Genomic DNA, 19,607 nt, shown 5'->3' on the forward strand with positions numbered 1-19,607 from the left:
CCCATAGCGTATCCCTTGAGCCCTTTGAAGCTGCCCTTCAAGAACTCAAATCCACCGTGCGCTGGCCCCACGGTGGGCGCCAACTGTCGTGGAATTGTCACGGCAGATGTCCTAGTGAAAAGACTTAAGCGTGGAGCCATCGCAACTAGGAAGGTTAAAGGGGTTAAAACGGGACAATGGACACGAGGGTTTATACTAGTTCGGCCCCTTGCGGTGAAGGTAAAGGCCTAGTCCAGTTTGAGGTGGTATTGCTTATGCTTCGATTACTAGGGAGCGAATCCGCTTGACCTAGCTTTCGATCAGATGTTACTTGCCCTGAACCGCCGCTAGGTCGTCCCTTTATATACACAGGTCGACGCCCAGCGGCTCACAGAGTCCCGCCCGGCTCATAAACAGTGTCCGGCTCGATCTCTAACTATTCCTGCCTTATAATACAAGTCACGCACATAAGGCGGTTTATCTTTACGGGCCTTAAGCCGCCTTTGGGCCTTGGGCCCTTAACTGAACCGCCATCTTTCAAAGCTGTCTTGGGCTTCTTCAATCGCCATAGGTATGACCCGGCCCCTCCTGGGCGGGTTATACCTAATAGTTACATCCCCAACATTCGGGGTGTTCTGATGAGGTGAGAAAGGGATTAGGTTGGTTTCAAGATACTAACGGGTTTTTTGCAAATTAGAGCATAGAAATGTGCTATTGTTGAGAAACGGCCACAACTTACCTCAAGGTCGTTAGATGTAGATCTAACAGTCAAAAAATGACAGATGACAGACACATTATCATCACCAACTGAGTCTTTTATAGGAGTAGAGATTTAAAGTGTTATATCATTCACAATCAAAGTAGAAATGAAGAGCAAGGACATCATCCATCTAGGTAGTAGGTGTAGAGAACCTAACATGTTTACCTAACTTTTGTGGTACAAAGTTTGCCTCCCGGGGCAATACTCACATATAACAGGAGAGGAAGTCGATAAATGATATTCCCTAGGTTACAAAAAAAGTGTCGCAGTTTTAAACTAAGGTTAGTTCAACTTTAGTTCAAAAATACGACACTTATCATGGATCAGAGGGAGTAACAATCATCGAAGAGAGATGCCGCAATTCCCAAACAAGATCCTCCCTCTTTCATAGTATTGATCACATCACGGTTGTCTGAGTTAATCAGAGTTTGTTGCATCATATCCAATAGTACTTGCAAGGTTCATGATGTATCTAATTTACATCGCATTTGTAGTAAAGGATGGACACCTACCTCAAACTTGTTGCCAACTGCTATGAACTTGCCATTGCAGTCCCTTGACCCCACCCCATCCCAAGTCTCCCTGTAGGGATAAAGGGTCAAAATCAGCATATATATTTGGCTCGACATAATGTTGAAGTCGCAACATTCATCCACTATGCTAACATAGCTTTAGGGGAGCTAGCAATGCAATAGTTAGTTGTTGAAGCTCTATCACACGAGGACACGGGAACTTAGGGATGAAAATGGAGTGGAAAGTTTCCGCTTTTCCGGAGGAAAAATGGAAACGGAGAGGAAATATGAAAATGGAAATGGAAATTTGCAAAACGGAAATAGAAATAGAATGTTTTATGCAGAAACGGAAACAAAAACGGAATGGTGTTTTCCGGTGGAACACATGTGGAAACGGAACTTTTCATTTCCGTTAATATGGAATTTCCATTTCTACTATAGGCCCATGGATGCTTTGTAGCCCAACTACCAAACAACACGCAATGACATAGTAGAATGAGTAAAATGTATCATTTGAGTTCCAACTTTTACTACCACACACATACTCAGCTAGACCCTATACGGAATTGTCATGTACTACTACAATACTACCCTATGTTACCAACACAACCATATTATTTTGTAGCCAAGTTAACAATTCCATCAATTTGTTTGTTTTTTGTCTGTATTTCTCCATGATTCAAGGGGGCTTTAAGTTCCGGCCAACACATAGTTTTGTTTCCGTGTCCGCTCTATATTCACTCCGTGTTTGTTTCCGGTAGTATCTGTTTCCGTATTCGTTTCCGGGGTTTCTGTATTCGTTTCCGCTTCTGCAAAAATATATGAAAACAAATATGGTAGCACCCAGTTCCGTCCGTTTCCGCGCCGTTTTCATCCCTACTGGAACTGCAGACTGAATAGGCTCCTCATGTGTTGATTTATGTCTCTTCCACCAGAGGTACCTAGTAGTGATTGCAACAGACTTTCGGAATTTACCATGGCCCATCACAATTACTTCATTATTGGCATGCTCAGAAGATGTTCTAGAAGATCAATCAAACATGACCATCTGATGATGTCTTCAATTCCCATCAACGGCCAAACTTCTCTCGTCTTTGCACATTCATGAAATAGGTGTTTTACATTTTCTGCATCAAGGCTACAGTCAGGGCATTGTAGACTTTGACGTCTCTGACCGCAAATGTAGCCTGGCAAGGCAATGTTTAATGTAAAGTCCTCCGGATGGAAATTTTGAGTTTTGTTGGACATTACAAATCCCAAACATTTTCCCAAGAACAATTAACTGCAACCATCCCAACTCCGTTCTCCCTTGTCGCCTTGTGGTTTGGTGGTTCCAGTCGGCATGATAAGCCAAACGGATTAAGAAGGAACCCGTCATGGTAAAACTCTAGGCAATTTTTTTTTCATTTCAGGCACCGGTAACGGAATAACCAGTAGCCTTTGCACATCAACTGGCCAGGATGTTTGTGCTAATAACTATTCATCACAATTATAATTGGATGAATTAGGTTGCACACTCTAGATAGCAATTGACCGTCGCCTCCGGTCACTACCATTCAGTTGGATGATTGCGGTATCCATGCATCTCTCTTGATATTTAGGTTCTAACAATTTTGGGATGTAAAGAATTCGAAGCAGGGTATTCATCGGAAACCTCATGCGGTGCATAGAGTAATCGAGGTGGTTCTGAAACAGTCTCCAAATACTATGAGCATTAGCGATACAGGTTTTGAGGCCGGACAGGGAACCGCCTGAGGCACATGCACCAAAACTGTCTTCAAAGCACTATTATGTACTAGTGAGGGCGCGGACGTCGCTGCCGCAAACCCACACTTGTGACGCTGCAAACCGGAACGCGTGATGTTGCAAGGCGGGGACATCGCTGCCGCAAGGCTATAATTGTGACCCTACAAGGTTAGACCTGCATGCTATATTGTGATTGTGCGAGCACTGAGACCACCATCGACGAGCATGGAAAGAAGGATAAGTGACAACACAGACGTGAACCTGTCGAGGTCTTGAGCCATGGTTATTGGGTTGGGGCATGTGCTATTTTTCTTCCGTTACAACGCACATGCTCTTTTGCTAGTTTTTGTTGTTGTTGAGTAAATGCTCTTTTGCTAGTAAAAACAAAACAAATATAGACTGGGCCTGCGTGGACTCTCCTCGTCAAGCCTCAGAGTCTTCTTGGGCTCTATTGCGGCTATCTCGTCTCAGCTGTGGCTCGGAAAAAAAAAAACTTAAGAAAGCCCTAAACCCCATCTAAAATTTCCCCTCTCCTCCCGTCCCCGACTGCGCCACCGCCACCAGGCCACGACCGCCGCCCCTCTCTCCCTGCAACGCTCGCTATACCCTCCACCAGACCGCCGCCGCGCCGCTCCCACCTCTCTGCCACCCTCCGCGCCCCTGACTCCCCTCTGCCGTCTTTGTGTGTCGCTGAATCATCGCTGTCCAAGATGAGCGATGAGGTGATATGGCACTGCCTCCGCCACAACCACTGCAGCTTCATGGCCAAGTACGTGAGCAGCACCCTCCTCTGACACTTCGTTGCTCCCCCTCAGCTTCGGCCTTCTCTCTGATGATGGAAAGCGTCTGCTGGTCTGCGCAGGATCGAGACGGGGCTATTCTGCCGGAACCCCTACAACGCCACGGGCATATGCAACCGGAGCTCCTGCCCGCTCGCCAACAGCCGCTACGCCACCATCCGTGACCACGACGGTGATTGCTTACTACACCACACGCCGCCCTCCTCTCCTTTTTTTAACCACCGATTTTGATCTGATTGAACGGCCCTACAACCAAGCATCACACTCTTTAGATGGCAGCCAATTGCAATTTGTAGTTTGTACTGCATGGATACAAAGTGTTATTGTAATTTTGTCGTCGTTCTGCAAACCTCGAGCAGATAGAAGTCGTACAACCTGTTAGTAGTACTACTGTCTAAGAACAATTTATAGTTCGCTTGGAATTGAAAAGGCTGCTCCCCCACAAAGCTATAATTCTTTTTATTACAAATGGTTGTGGTGGAGTAGAAGAAAGCATCTTAGAGCACTACCAGAACAAAAATTAATGTGTTCGTTAGGTCACCCCGTACCATAATAGATACTTGAGTAGTCGTTATGTTTCTGTTTTCCACTAACACCAAGATTTTCCATCAAGAGGCTCTTTCCATTGCCCTCGTTTTGTGCGGCGACATAGTAAAGTCAGTTATGTCCTGTTAGGAGAACAAGTAACTAAGTGTTCACTGAGTCACTTAAACTGATGGAATAAGAAGCAACGAAAAAAATAACGCGCTATTTCAGCGTTTAAACGTCGCTATAGCGTATTTGGGACTGCCACGTTACGTTTTGGTCATTTTTCACGCTATCACGCTAATCGCGCTATAGCGCGTTATTACGGCGCTAAACACAAAAACGTTTCAACGTTTTTAGCATGGAACGATCGAAACACAGCAGGCTCAGCGAACAGCAGACCATCAGGCATCGGCCCAACAGGCCCAGTCGATCCATCTAACGCCCTAGCCCAGGTCGTGGACAACGCAACGCACGCACACAGTTCCTAGCTTGGGCTTCTCAAAAAAAAAGTTCCTAGCTTGGGCTGTGGCGGGGGCGGCAGGATCTGGTCGTGCGCTGAGGCTGGTTTTACTAAGTAACTGTGTATATTTGCGTGTAGTTGAGTTGTCAGGCCACATGTTTATTCTGAATTTGTAATTGTACACAGATGGAAAACATGCAGGAGTACAGTATATTTTGATGATTTCTTCTCTTTGTAAAGTGTAGCTTGTGTTATACTTTGTATTGTACTGAACTGAAGTTTCTGTTATTTGTGCCACCATAGGATAACAGGCATTCCTTTTTTATGCCTTGAATTTGGCCCTTGTGTATGTGTTGGTCCTGAGAAAAATTTAGTTGCTGAAATACTTTATTTCTGAAAATATTTGTAAGTTTTTTGCAAACGCTATTTTGAACTTGTGTAGCATTTGGAGAAGGGCCTCGCTATATTTTATAGCGCGCTATTTTTTTTATTGATAAGAAGTAAAGGTGTAAGACTGAAGCATGTGCTATATGAATACCCAAAATATTGTAGAACATTAGAACTAGAATTCATCCGAGCTTAAGTTCTACGGGACATGAAACAAATTTTTGAAATAATAATATTCTTTCTAGAACATTACAAACATGATTGTAGCATAATCACCTGTGTTGTGATGTCAAAGCAGGGCTATTTTTGCGAGCATTAGTTGTTGTGATCTGGAGAGGCTAGACTGAGTGCCTTTAAATGTCGGATGCTTCAGGTTGCGGCTGATTAGAATATTGTGGTCCGCATGCTTTAGTCATTGCGCTCTTAGTTCTTTTTCGTCGGGAGCTATGCTTATCATCAAAAGCTCTTGTTGATACTGTCCTTCTTTCTACATTGACTGATCATGCAGGTATCTTCTACTTATACATGAAAACTGCGGAAAGAGCACATCTGCCAAACAAATTATGGGAGAGAGTCAAACTACCCAGGAATTATGAGAAAGCAATGGAAGTCATCAAAAAGCATCTCGTATGCATATCTAGCTAGCTGCTGTGCTTTGTCACTTCATCTCAACGTGAGTCTCGTTAGTCTTATGGCATCCCTTTTTTTCATTATGTAGGAACATTGGCCGGAGCTACTTGTGCACAAGATCAAACAGCGCCTGACAAAAATGACTCAGTATCGGATAAGGATGAGGAGACTTCAACTTAAAGTGAGGTAAGCACTACTGGTTTTTGTACGCACCACATATTGTTTCTTGACAGTTATCTGCTCCTGAATTCTGGGTGTAATCTGATTGTGTAAGTGGATGGCACTGTTCCATTTGTTTTTCTTATATGGTAGAATGTAAAAACGAAAATACATTCGAGATCATAATAGAGGACATAAATTAGGATCACCAGCAATGATCCTATGGCAAGGCTGATTGGTTATGCTAAAGTTGTTACATGCTGGCAACTAGCCTGCGCCAGTGCATCACTTTAGTGCTTCATCATGTGGATCTGGCCTAATCCAACGTTATCTTGTCAAATCCTTTGGTCTAGAACCTAGCTGGACCAAATCTAGGCTGTAGACGTGCGGGATGGTACGTGCTGTTGGGTGGCTCTGCTGGACTGCATTGGCCATGAGCACCGACCAGAAGAAGAAGAGTCGTCCAGGTTCCATTTATCCGTAGTTTCGTGCAAATGCTCTAAGTCTCTTAACTGTCCAGTGTTTTTGCCTCGCGACTATTTTACTCGTTACACGCTTAGGGGTTGCCCATGTGAAGAATAGTGTCCTACTAAGTCAGAACATGCACTAAGAGGACCGAAAAGAAAGAGAAATGCCGATATGGCCTGTGTAGGGAATGGGACCATAACACTGTTTGCCTTGCAGCTTATATGTTCTGCTGTTCCAATTTCTGAGGTCTTGATGTCATATTTGGTTATGAGTGCGGTACACCACCTCGGCTCCATGCTTTTCCCCCTCAAGCTACTTCCTCAACCAATCAAGCGCTTTGGGCTGCATTGCTCTGGAATACTAAAGCCAAAACGTCTTGAAATCATATGTTTTCTACATTCAAATTACTAATGATATTATGGCCGCGGCAAACCTTCTTTTGACAGTGCAGAGAAAAACAAAATAAATTGACTAGTGATGACTTGAGACTTATGGTATGACATAGTCAGTTAACTTGTAACCGGGTTCAGTTACATGCTGATTCATATCGTTGATGTACATACTTATACTGTTAACTTCTGACACATAAAAAAGTTGCTAAACATATTCTCCTGCTCTGTTAGAGAGAAGATAATGACAGTCCCCAGGAAGAAGGCTCAACGTGATCTGCAAAGATTAGAGAAAGCTGAAAAGGCTGCTCAACTAGAAAAGGTTGTTTTTTCTGATAATCACTAGTACTTGTGTGTTATACGTTGCCATGTTCTGACATCTTCCTGCTATCGGTCAGAGTATTGAAAGTGAACTAATGGAACGTCTGAGGAAAGGTGTTTATGGTGGTGAAATTCATAATGTCCCCTCAAAGCAGTTTCATACTATCCTTGACATGGAAAAGGACGATCTGGCTCCTGAGATAGAAGAGGAAGAAGTAAGCGCAGACCGATTATGAGAATTAAGCTAACTTTGTTATGCTGTCACTGCTCACAAGCTTTCCTATACAGGAAGGTGAGATAGAGTATGTTGAAGGTGCTGATATCGAGATGGGTGAAATGGAAGACATGGAAGACTTCCAAGGCTTCAGTGGAGAAGATGGTAAACATTTCCCTTGTTTCTACTGGGCATGTTGTAGAATGCTCTGACTTGTGAGGAGCCGAAGATACTTCTTGTTCTCTGTTCATTAGATAATGTACTGACTTGGACAAAATGGTTGATTGCAGATGATGGAGATGAAGATGATGGTCTGGATGAGCCAGTAACAATGAGGCCCAAGAGATCGGGCTCCGATATAAGGTCAAAGATTGGGCGCAAGTCTACGAAAGTAATCACTGAGGTAAATCACTTGTTTCAGTATTAATATTCTTGATGTCAGGATACACTGTGTTGCCTAAAAACATATATAAAATCAAACACATCCTATTGTTTTGTCACATATCTGGTGTCCGACAACGACAAGTATAAGTGTGTAATCAGTTTTGTGCTTTTCTCTTTATATACAGTGCTGTTAGCTGATATCATATTAGCTTTTGTTTTCCAAACAATTTCATTTTTCCGTGGGTTTACTCTAAATGAGCATCACAATTCCCAATGGAGTATAAGTTATTTCTCGCCTTTTCCGCGACAGGTGGAACAAGACGAAAACAGGAATATCAGGCTAAGGATGCGGATGTGATTCACCCAAGCACGGTGCCTTCATTAACATGTGTCGTGTTGATGACCGTGTAGTTTAGAAAAGTTTGCTTTTATCTTATGATAATCTATTGAGTTCGTATGATGGTTTGTTTTGCTGAGAGCATGGAAACTGGCATGAGTTGTACTAACTTAGAACAGTATTCCGTCTCTCTCTCTCTGATCCGAACCAGGTTTTTGCAAAGTTGCACAGGATGTACACTGTTAACGTCAAGTTGTGTGATGGATTCACAAGAGTGAATTCACAGAACGAGGTTTTATTTTTTCGGTGCACAAAACATTGAGCAGAGATTTTTCTAGTTAGAGCCCATCGGATGTTATTTTTGGACGAAATTTTGCAAGAACCTCAAACATTTGATAGAGTTTGATGTACGTAGCAAAATTTCAGATTTTTTAGACTTTGTATGATATCGTTTTTTCAATTTTTTGGGCAAACTCGGGTGTAATACACCCAAGAGTAGCCACTACTTTCCCAATAACATACTTCTACCCTTTTTTGATTCCCGATTGTTACAACTTACAAGTAAGCCCTTTTGTATGATCCATTCAGAGCTTGGTTTCGTTTCATACTCCATCCTCGTGTAGAGACTTGGCATACACTGTTTGAAACCTTCAACTCTATGATTTCGGATGGCGGCTCTGTTAGCACTAATCTTGGCGCGTGGGCTCGTGGCTGGGACGTGCGGAGCTGGCTGTTCGCGGCTGGGTGGTCCATGTGGAAGACTTGGCCGGTTTGTTCGTGCTGTGCTGCGTTGGCCGAGTCTCAAGCCGAGCGGGCTGGTGCGTGCCGCGCTGAGCGGAGTGCATGCCCGTGTCCTATTGAATATAGTCTCCCGTGTAGAGAGATGTAAGCCAATGAAGAAGAGATGTAGTCTCCAATGGTTAGTGCGGATGTGTCTGGAGAGAAGCTAGGAGAATTGTAGTCTTCACTAGTGTCCGGTCTCCCATGTGTATTTGTGCTATGGTTTGTTGCCGAGCCGGGTATGTGCCCAGGTTCAGAAAAGAAACGCCGTTCGTCGGCGTGGTGTCGTTTGTGTGGCATGGCATTCGTTGCCTCAAAAAATTTGTGTCCAGTGTGCTGCTCTCCATCTTCAACCTTCGTCCGAGCGAGTGTGAGAGCGAGATAGGCTAGGCTTGTCCAAACAAGCTCACGATGGTTACTGTGTGGAAAACAACTTTGCATAGCTATGCTTGCATCTTTCGTGCATGGAAAACAAGGGATGTACACACAACTACCGATGTTTCAATAAACACACCGATCCTTTGTCCTTCGAAAACACCAGTTCCAGCAGACCGGTTCAATAATGCGATTATGACTTGATAATAGACCAGGAATGTCACCAGACTGCCAAAGTGCCAATTGAGCATTAAACTAACCTGACAGAATTCTTGAATCGTCTCATAGTGAGCACACAAGTTTAACGGTCATCTCCACACAGGATAGTATCACCCGAGGATCATGGTGCACCATCACATCAAACTTGCTGCCTAAATCAGGAATAACGAAGCCTGCCATGACACGTGAAGGGTACTAGGGTAGCCTTGTTGGATTTATTCTTTGATCAATCCTTCTCGTTTAGGTCTTCTGTCGACAGTTCCTAGTTTGTACTATATGTATGTATGTTGCATAATAAGTGTGCTATCTCAACAAATGTTAAGATCTGTCAATTAAGACTTGCAACATGTCTTGCAAGCTGAAATTCACAACACTAGAAACTTATTCCCGATGATCAACATTATGAACTTGGCTAGACTTAAGATACACTTAGTACTTGGGCAACCTGAAATTCTCAGGATAGACGATGTTAATGATGCTCCCCATGATATAGAAACCTTGGTGGTGGCATGGTTGCTTTCTGAGAGCTTGTCATGGCAAGGCAAGCAGATGGTTTTCCCACTAGAATGTAACCAGAAATCTGTTTGCTTAATTTGTTCAATCGATAGTACATATGCAGTATGACCTCCTACTAAAGTAGTAAAATTTACGTATCTCAAAAATGGGAGGAACCAGTTGTTTGCAGCAGACGTCGCAGACGAGTAGCTCCGACGGGATGGTGGCATTTTGTGTCTTGCCACTACTCTTTCTTCTCTCCTACTCATCATCTACTTTCCTCTTGCTGGATTTTCTTGATCCCTCCATAGCAATCAGCCCACGGTAGTTCAAACAAATGATGATCTTGAGCCTGACATCGGCTTCACTATAAGTAACCTTGGACACGACAAGAAGCGTTGCATCTATGCTAGCTGCGACGGGCTTTCATTGTTCAACGATGAGACTTGGTGATGTCCTTTGAGTTCATGCTAGCAATTTTTTGCTGTGATATGCCATGTGGGCTTGCCTTGTATTTAAAGTGCAATGCTTGGTCACCAAGATAAATGATTTGCAGTTATTACAACAAATAATCAAGAGATCATGATCAATTGATGATTGATTGATTTGAACAAGAAATCCCTTGGATATCTAAAACCGGTTCTTAATAAAAGCCCCCTCAATCTGAACCACTATACACACGGTACCTCGAAAATGTGAGGAACTAGTGGTTTGCAGCAGATGATGCAGTCGAGTAGCTCCAATGGAATGGCAGCATTTTGCCCCTTGCCACTGCTTTTATTCCCTTCTGCTCGAAATAGCATTTCCTTCTTGCCTAATAAGATGGCCTACTCTACTAATTCTTCATATGCCCGCGTTTATTATGCTAGATGCTCGAATCAGTAGGAGTTAGTTGTGTGTGATTGTTGGCATTAATTCCACCATTCGGTCATTGGTCTTTTCATTTCCACTATTACTAGCACATGCACTGACTAGTTCTCCTCATTCTCACAATTAATACCATTGATATGGAAGGAGAACAGTATACGCAATAAAACTAGACGGGCCTCCTTTGCTCGATGCCCTAATAAAATCGGGCGATGAGGAAAAAAATCAGGCGGGCATACAAACTATGCCTCTTTGTCGTGTTAGTGGCATCGTTTGAAGTGGCGTCGTCTAGATCCGGTCTAGAGGCTTGTGCTCGTAACTGTTGTTTGCGTGACTCATGGTGGCATGAGTGAGTTGGCAAGCGAAAGCTCCACGCTTTGACGCTAACGTCCGGAGGCTCAGCTCTCCTCTTGATAACGTCGTTGTGGTTCTCCTCCCCGAGTCAGAGTTCCGGGTGAAGACCGTTATCCATCTTGGACTCAGCAGCGGAGATTCTTTGCGCCGTTTCCCCTCCTGGGTGCATTGTCATGGAGCTTTGGTGTCCTAGGATGTGTCGTGTCGTTATATTCAGGCACGCCTCTGTTATTTCTCAGCAACATAGTCGCATGTGTTTATGTTGTCTGGTTATCCCAAGTTCTACTATGTAAGAGGGTAGCCTCACTACCTTGTATCATTCTGCCGTGCATTTAGGTTTGTGCTTTATCTATAAAGCAGGGGGAGAATCTATTTTGAGATAAAATCGGACATTTCTTTTTTGCTCACTGGCTCAGTAAACTAGACTGATGATATACTTCAGTTTAAGCCATTTGATACATGCTCAAAGGGTGCATTGTTCCATTATTCCTAGGCCTGGAAGTTTTGTAAGAAGAAGAGACGCCATGTCTCTCCTTGCAGCTACGGCTCTGCGCTAGTTCCCCTATGAACATGCTCTTCGTGCGCTCAACTTAACTGTATACATACCTAAGGGCTAAGGTCCACTCAAACAAACTATTTCTGCAGCGTGCAGCGCGGGTGCCTAGATGTATGTTTGGCCTGATCGTCTGATCAAGACACATGCGGGCATGTTTGTATATGTACTAGAAGGTGATGCGCACTTTGCTGCACCGAGAATCATCACAATAATTCATCAATGACATGTTTCACTATGTGAGGTACAATGAGTCTACCCTATATTCTACCGAGAGGTTTCACTATCTACCCATAACATGAAAACTATTATAGAATAGCCTATAATTTCATTATTAGTTAGAAAGCAAACATAAGTTTACAACCAAAAAATAATTTCACATGAAACAGAAGATGTTAACCTTTTGAGGTTTTTTAAAGAACCAAGTTACTTAAACTGAAAAAACTCAAGGAGCACAGACATTATTATTTATCACCAGGCAAAACAATATAGTATAACCAAAACTTATTTCACATTGTTCACAAGTCAGTAGTTTCTAAATAAAATATGGATGCCTTGTGTTTTATCCAAAAAAATCACCAAAAGTTTCTAGGGAACAAGTTGTCACTATTTCCCAGCAACCCCTTTTTCCTGAATAATATTTCACTATGGTTCAGTAGTCCTTCTTTCTCTTCTTGAATCAACAATCTGGCAGGCCAATTCTTGTTGCCTCCTGTAAATAAGACTCAATACCCAAAAATAACTTTTACAGGTCACAGGCTACTAAAATGTCCAGATCAATAGCGCCAAGAGTTCATTGTCATAAGAATTCTCTAACTCTCATGTAGGTGCAGGCTGTAATACTTATGCAATAGAACTTCCATCTTTAAGGTTTCCACCATGGAATAAATACTGGTGCAATAATGAAAAGCCAATTGCATTAACCAAATAATAATGACATGTAGGCCTCAATTTCATCAATACAACCCACCGAGACAAGTGTTCTCCAAAAGAAAAACAAACCATCCATATCTATACACGTAAAGCAAAAGGCTAGTGAAAGTATATACTCATGGTACTTGAAAAAATCACCACTACAGACTTATCTTCCGTGATATACTAATCACGAATAAGCAGATGCAACCATTTCAGTTTTGTTGGATATATAAGTATTAACTCCTTTGACCTTAAAAGTATACAGAAACAATAACCAAAAAATATGCTTTAAAATAGATATAGGGCCTAAAAAGTCCAATGGTGATCAATATAAATATTACGCCCGCATCTTAAAGTTGATATGAAATTACCATGTAATCCACATATAATAAAACCTTCATGGAAAGCTCCGGTCTATTTACACAATATAAGTTGAAAAGACAACTGATGAAAAAAATCGCAACAAGATATATGCCATTAGAAGGGACCATTCGTCCATTTAACCTTGTAAAACTCATGGAGAAGAAAATAAGACTACTAAGATAGACACCACATCCTAATACTTCATGCATGATCTGTAAGCTTTAGCATGTACCATGTACCTAAAAAGTCCTTAAAAATCCTAGACATCAAATGCAAGATAATATATTTGGTGTGAAATGATTCATTTATATTGATCAGATTCCCAACACCCATAGCCAGCAGTACACCATGCTTTTTGTGTATCATTACCAACCTTTTGTTTCAAGTTGATCCTATAACCTTTTATTGGAAAGTATTATAACTGCAAGTTAAACAGATCATGCTAGCTAAATCTCGCTCGCTATGAGCCATCATAACATCGCTCAAGCAGGATACACTTGCTTAAAAAAATCGAAGAAAACATGGGTATCTGTTATAAAATGCAGCTATTCAGACTGTTCCAGTAAGATAAAACACAAACATACTGAACCCGGACTATCAGTTCCAGTCAAAATAGAAACAAAAACTAAAATTTGAACTCAATCAGGCAGTTTTATGCAAGCAGCCCACACCATTCAAGTCACTTGCAGGCAACAAATATATTGAGTTCTACCTTGTCGAGGTTGAAGAGGAACACACACACATCGCTGCCCTTGGTGGCCTCGACCATGGCGCAGGCACGCCGCCACTTTAGGAGCTCATTCACCGCGCCTTCTTGGCACGCACGGGTGGTCTGGTGGTCTTCGGAGACCGCGTAATTGACCTTGCCATCATTCGCACCTCCGGCAAAGGTTCAAGCGGTGGAGGGAGCATGAGCACGGGGAGGGACTGAGATGGCGGGGATTGGGACAGAGCGGGAGCACGGGCTGCTCATGATTATATCGTGGTAGTAGTGGCCGAGATGAAGGCGCTTCCCCACCACCCACGCCGTTCCCCTTGGGGCACTGCAAGCGTGATTTCCAGCAGGCTGGCCATTGCAGCGCCGGGTCTCGGCGGAGCAACGGCAACCTCGCCAAGAGGAGGAGACGAAAGCGGCGGCGGCGGCTTGTGGAGGTGCGGATGTCTGAGGAGAAGCTAAGGTTGGGGTCGATTTGGGGCTGTGTGTATGGGCACGCAGAAGGGGATCTCGATTCAGAAGGAGTGTATGGACGTGGATGTGGAACCGACTAAGAACCCATGGGTCAACCTTACAGGCACTAGCGGAAAATGGTGCTACCCCGACGGCCAAAACTATGCCTACAGCTGCCGTCGGCCTACTTGGAGCTATGCCGACAGCCTAGTCCTGGCCGTCGGGCTACACCGATCTACGCCGACGGCAGCCGTCGGCACAAAACGGCCGTCGACCTAGATGCAGACACGCCGACAGCAGCCGTCGGCATACCTGTGGGCCTGGCGACCCCCCGTGACCAGTGGCTAACGCCGTCAAACCTATGCCGATGGTCGGGACGGGCGGCCGTCGGCATATCTCCGCATGCCACGTCACCGATCTGCGGCGTAGGTATGCCGGCGGCAGCCGTCGGCATAGGCGCCACATCACCGATCCGCGGCACGGCGCCCCCCCCAAACCCTGCCGTCATAGTTATTTTTTTTACATGTGTTTTTTTACATATGTTTTATGTTTATTTACATATGTTTTTATGCTTTTTTACATATGTTTTTATGCTCTTTTATGTATTATATGAATATATATGTAGTTTGTAATTTTTCCATAGATTATGAATATATATATATATAGTTTGTATTTTTTTCGAGCACATTAATAATGTGTCGTCATGTTCTTTTGAATATAGGTCCTTATATTTTATTAAAATCAAAAACAGCTATGTCGACAAAAGTTTAGTGGCGGTTGCAAACGCCCGGCACCCGTCTCCGGAGTGTGACCCCCTCATGTCCGCGGTGTGCCCCCCTCACGGACGGCGCCGCCGCCGGCATCTGGAGGGCGGAAACAGCCACATCGGGTCTATACGGAGGGGACGTTGCTCCCAAATGTTTCTATGTGATGACCTACCACAACCGGGTGGTGTTGTGGCATGTTCGAAGAGGCGGCACGCATCTCCGGGGCGTGGCCCCCTAACGGACGGCGCCGCCGCCGGCACCTGGAGCGGGGAAACGGATGCGTCGGGTCTACACGGAGGGGATGTAGCTGTGGGTTTGGCCCGGATGTTACTCCCAGGTGTCCCTCTGTGCTAACCTGACACAACCGGGTGGAGAGATCCACTGTTCAAAGCCCGTCCGTGGAAAGTCAAAGAGCTAGATCTCGTGGTCAACCGCTCCAGGGTTAGGCTGGACGGGCGGGGGGGGGGGGGGGGGGTAGCAATGCCACCGGAGCATCGCACCGGCCCCTCATACATGCGGGGTGGTGTTGTGGCATGTCCGAAGAGGCGGCACGCGTCCCCGGGGTGTGGCCCCACTCACGGACGGCACCGCCGGCACCTGGAGGGGGGAAACGGACGCGTCGGGTCTACACGGAGGGATGTAGCTGTGGGTTTGGCCCGGATGTTGCTCCCAGGTGTCCCTCTGTGCTGACCTGACACAACCGGGTGGAGAGGTCCACTGGTCAAAGCCCTTCCGTGGAAAGTCAAAGGGCTAGATCTCGTGGTCAACCGCTCCAGGGTTAGGCGGGACGGGGGCCCTGGGGGGTAGCAATGCCACCGGAGCATCGCACTGGCCCCTCATACATGCGGGGTGGTGTTGTGGCATGTCCGAAGAGGCAGCACGCGTCTCCGGAGTGTGGCACCCCTCATGGACGGCGATGACACAGTAGTAGACGTTCTGCGGTAACGGTGCGGCATGAATATTATTAAATACTCGGATCGCGATAAAATTCTGAGTTTTTTACACGACGTGGGCACATGTGCTATAGGAGCGATGGTAATTTTTTATAATTTTTGGTGATGGAGAAGTATCCGAACACTTCCCTCCACGCGGATTGCCCTACGCATGTCTACGACTGTGGCCGGCGGCCTCCATGGGCTAGCATGTCGCCAATCTTGCATACGCGGCTTCTCACAAGTCTGAGAGTGTTGTGGCGGTTGCAAACGCCCGGCACGCATCTACGGGGCATGGCCCCCCTCACGGACGGCGCCGCCGCCGGCACCTGGAGGGGGGAAACGGACGCGTCGGGTCTACACGAAGGGGCTGTAGCCGTGGGTTTGGCCCGGATGTTGCTCCCAGGTGTCCGTCTATGCCGACCTGACACAACCGGGTGGAGAGGTCCATTGTTCAAAGCCCGTCCGTGGAAAGTCAAAGGGCTAGATCTCGTGGTCAACAGCTCCAGGGTTAGGCGGGACGGGGGCCCTGGGGGGTAGCAATGCCACCGGAGCGTCGCACCGGCCCTGCATACATGCGGGGTGGTGTTGTGGCATGTCCGAAGAGGCGGCACGCGTCTCCGGGGTGTGGCCCCCTCATGGACGGCGCCGCCGGCAGCTGGAGGGAGGAAACGGACGCGTCGGGTCTACACGGAGGGGATGTAACTGTGGGTTTGGCCCGGATGTTGCTCCTAGGTGTCCCTCTGTGCTGACCTGACACAACCGGGTGGAGAGGTCCACTGGTCAAAGCCCGCCCGTGGAAAGTCAAAGGGCTAGATCTCGTGGTCAACCGCTCTATGGTTAGGCCGGACGGGGGCCCTAGGGGGTAGCAATGCGACCGAAGCGTCGCACCGGCCCCTCATACATGCGGGGTGGTGTTGTGGCATGTCCGAAGAGGCGGCACGCGTCTCCGGGGTGTGGCCCCCCTCAAGGACGGCGATGACACAGTAGTAGACGTTATGTGGTAACTGTGTGGCGTGAATATTATTAAATACTCGAATCGCCATAAAATCATGAGTTATTTACACGACGTGGGCATATGTGCTATAGGAACGATTTTTGGTGATGGAGAAGTATCCGAACAATTCCCTCTACGCGGATTGCCCTTCGCATGTCTACGACTGTGGCCGGGGGCCTCCGTGGGCTAGCATGTCGCCAATCTTCCGTACGCGGCTTCTAAACAAGTCTGAGAGTGTTGTGCCGGTTGCAAACGCCCGGCACGCATCTCCGGGGCGTGGCCCCCCTCACGGACGGCACCGCCGCGACACCTGGAGGGGGGAAACGGACGCGTCGGGTCTACACGGAGGGGATGTAGCTGTGGGTTTGGCCCGGATGTTGCCCCCAGGTGTCCCTCTGTGCTGACCTGACACAACCGGGTGGAGAGGTCCACTGTTCAAAGCCCGTCCGTGGAAAGTCAAAGGGCTAGATCTCGTGGTCAACCGCTCCAGGGTTATGCGGGACGGGGACCCTGGGGGTTAGCAATGCCACCGGAGCGTCGCACCGGCCCCTCATACATGCTGGGTGGTCTTGTGGCTTATCCGAAGAGGCGGCACGCATCTCCGGGGCGTGGCCCCCCTCACGGACGGCGCCGCCGGCGGCACATGGAGGGGGGAAACGGACGCGTCGGGTGTACACGGAGGGGATGTAGCTGTGGGTTTGGCCCGGATGTTGCTCCCAGGTGTCCCTTTGTGCTGACCTGACACAACTGGGTGGAGAGGTCCACTAGTCAAAGGCTACCCGTGGGAAGTCAAAGGGCTAGATCTCGTGGTCAACCGCTCCAGGGTTAGGCGGGACGGGGCCCTGGGGAGGGGGGGGGGGGGGTAGTAATGCCACTGGAGTGTCGCACCGGCCCCTCATACATGCGGGGTGGTGTTGTGGCATGTCCGAAGAGACGGCACGCGTCTCCGGGGTGTGGCTCCCCTCACGGACGGCGATGACACAGTAGTAGACGTTCTGCGGTAATGGTGCGGCGTGAATATTATTAAATACTCGGATCGCGATAAAATCATGAGTTTTTTTACACGACATGGGCACATGTGCTATAGGAACGATGCTAATTTTTCATAATTTTTGGTGATGGAGAAGTATCCGAACAATTCCCTCTACGCGGTTGCCCTTCGCATGTCTACGACTGTGGCCGGCGGCCTCCGTGGGCTAGCATGCCGTCAATCTTGCGTACGCGGCTTCTCACAAGTCTGAAAGTGTTGTGGCGGTTGCAAACGCCCAGCACGCGTCTCCGGGGCGTGGCCTCCCAGCTCACTGACGGCGCCGCTGCCGGCACCTGGAGGGGCAAACGGACTCGTCGGGTCTACACGGAGGGGATGTAGCCGTGGGTTTGGCCCGGATGTTGCTCCCACGTGTCCCTCGGTGCTGACCTGACACAACCGGGTGGAGAGGTCCACTGGTCAAAGCCCGCCCGTGGGAAGTCAAAGGGCTAGATCTCGTGGTCAACCGCTCCAGGGTTAGGCGGGACGGGGGCCCTAGGGGGTAGCAATACCACCGGAACATCGCACCGGCCCCTCATACATGCGGGGTGGTGTTGTGGCATGTCCGAGGAGGCGGCACGCGTCTCCAGGACGTGGCCCCCATCACGGACGGCGCCGCCGCAGGCACCTGGAGGGGGGAAACGGACGCGTCGGGTTTACACGGAGGGGATGTAGCTGCGGGTTTGGCCCGGTAGTTGCTCCCAGGAGTCCCTCTGTGCTGACCTGACACAACCGGGTGGAGAGGTCCACTGGTCAAAGCCTGTCCGTGGGAAGTCAAAGGGCTAGATCTCGTGGTCAAGCGCTCCAGGGTTAGGCGGGACGGGGGCCCTGGGGGGTGGGGGGGGGGGTTAGCAATGCCACCGGAGCATCGCACCGGCCGCTCATATATGCGGGGTGGTGTTGTGGCATATCCGAAGAGGCGGCACGCGTCTCCGGGGTGTGGCCCCCCCTCACGGACGGCGATGACACAGTAGTAGACGTTCTGCGATAACGGTGCGGGGTGAATATTATTAAATACTCCAATCAGCCACTCGCTTAGAAATTTATGTCGAAAATTATATTTAAATACTCGGATCTGGCACTCGCATAGTTACCGGATCAGGCACTCGGTAACGGTAACCCTCAGTCAGTTGCTCTCCTATGTATCACCTTTCGCAAGGCCATAGAAAATATTTATATCATAAAGAAATGTTGCCCCCTCAATTTATTTCGAAATATTTTAACACAGTGTACATTTTTTGTTAGTACAATTTAGCAAATATTTATATCATAAAGAAATGCTGCTGACCATAGAAAAAAAATTCGGTTCAGAAAAAGATATACGTGATATTTTAGAAAAATGGTGTACAATATAAAAAAAGGATCATTTAATTAAAAATAATGTTTCAAACCATTAAATAAAATGTATTGTACATTTTAAATAATGTTCATGCATGTCAAAAATATGTGTTTGACATTTTTAAAATAATTATATACCATGTATCATTCAAAAAAATTCAAGAACGTGTATTTGAAAATATTTAATATGTATGTACAAATATTTTATATGTATACGAAACTTTTCAATGCGTATGAAAATAATATACACTAAAAATATATTTGAAGACAGTTAATAATATATTTGAAAAATGTTAAACATGTATAAAAATTGTTGGTAGTAAAAAGATATGCCTACGGCTAAGCCGTCGGCATAGGTGCCACGTGGCGCCTTCACCTATGCC

At 46.6% G+C, this 19,607-nt stretch overlaps 1 protein-coding gene across 1 annotated transcript; it reads left to right on the forward strand.

The window, feature by feature from the left end:
* Nucleotides 1–3,707: 3,707 nt before the first annotated feature.
* LOC109786843 (uncharacterized) lies at nt 3,708–8,095 on the forward strand. The gene is made up of 9 exons (XM_020345405.1): nt 3,708–3,766; nt 3,860–3,969; nt 5,681–5,799; nt 5,891–5,988; nt 7,053–7,140; nt 7,217–7,354; nt 7,428–7,518; nt 7,644–7,756; nt 8,048–8,095. The coding sequence occupies exons 1-9, from the start codon at nt 3,708–3,710 to the stop codon at nt 8,093–8,095; spliced, it is 864 nt and encodes a 287-aa protein (XP_020200994.1).
* Nucleotides 8,096–19,607: the final 11,512 nt, after the last annotated feature.

Source organism: Aegilops tauschii, chromosome 3 (genome assembly GCF_002575655.3).
Source record: "Aegilops tauschii subsp. strangulata cultivar AL8/78 chromosome 3, Aet v6.0, whole genome shotgun sequence".
In the NCBI taxonomy this organism is placed as follows: domain Eukaryota; kingdom Viridiplantae; phylum Streptophyta; class Magnoliopsida; order Poales; family Poaceae; genus Aegilops; species Aegilops tauschii.

Coding starts and splice junctions, on each gene's coding strand:
- LOC109786843 (XM_020345405.1), top strand. CDS start 3,708: ATGAGCGATGAGGTGATATGGCACTGCCTCCGCCACAACCACTGCAGC. Junction 5,800..5,890: donor AAGTCATCAAAAAGCATCTC/GTATGCATATCT, acceptor TTCATTATGTAG/GAACATTGGCCGGAGCTACT. Junction 7,757..8,047: donor CTACGAAAGTAATCACTGAG/GTAAATCACTTG, acceptor TTTCCGCGACAG/GTGGAACAAGACGAAAACAG.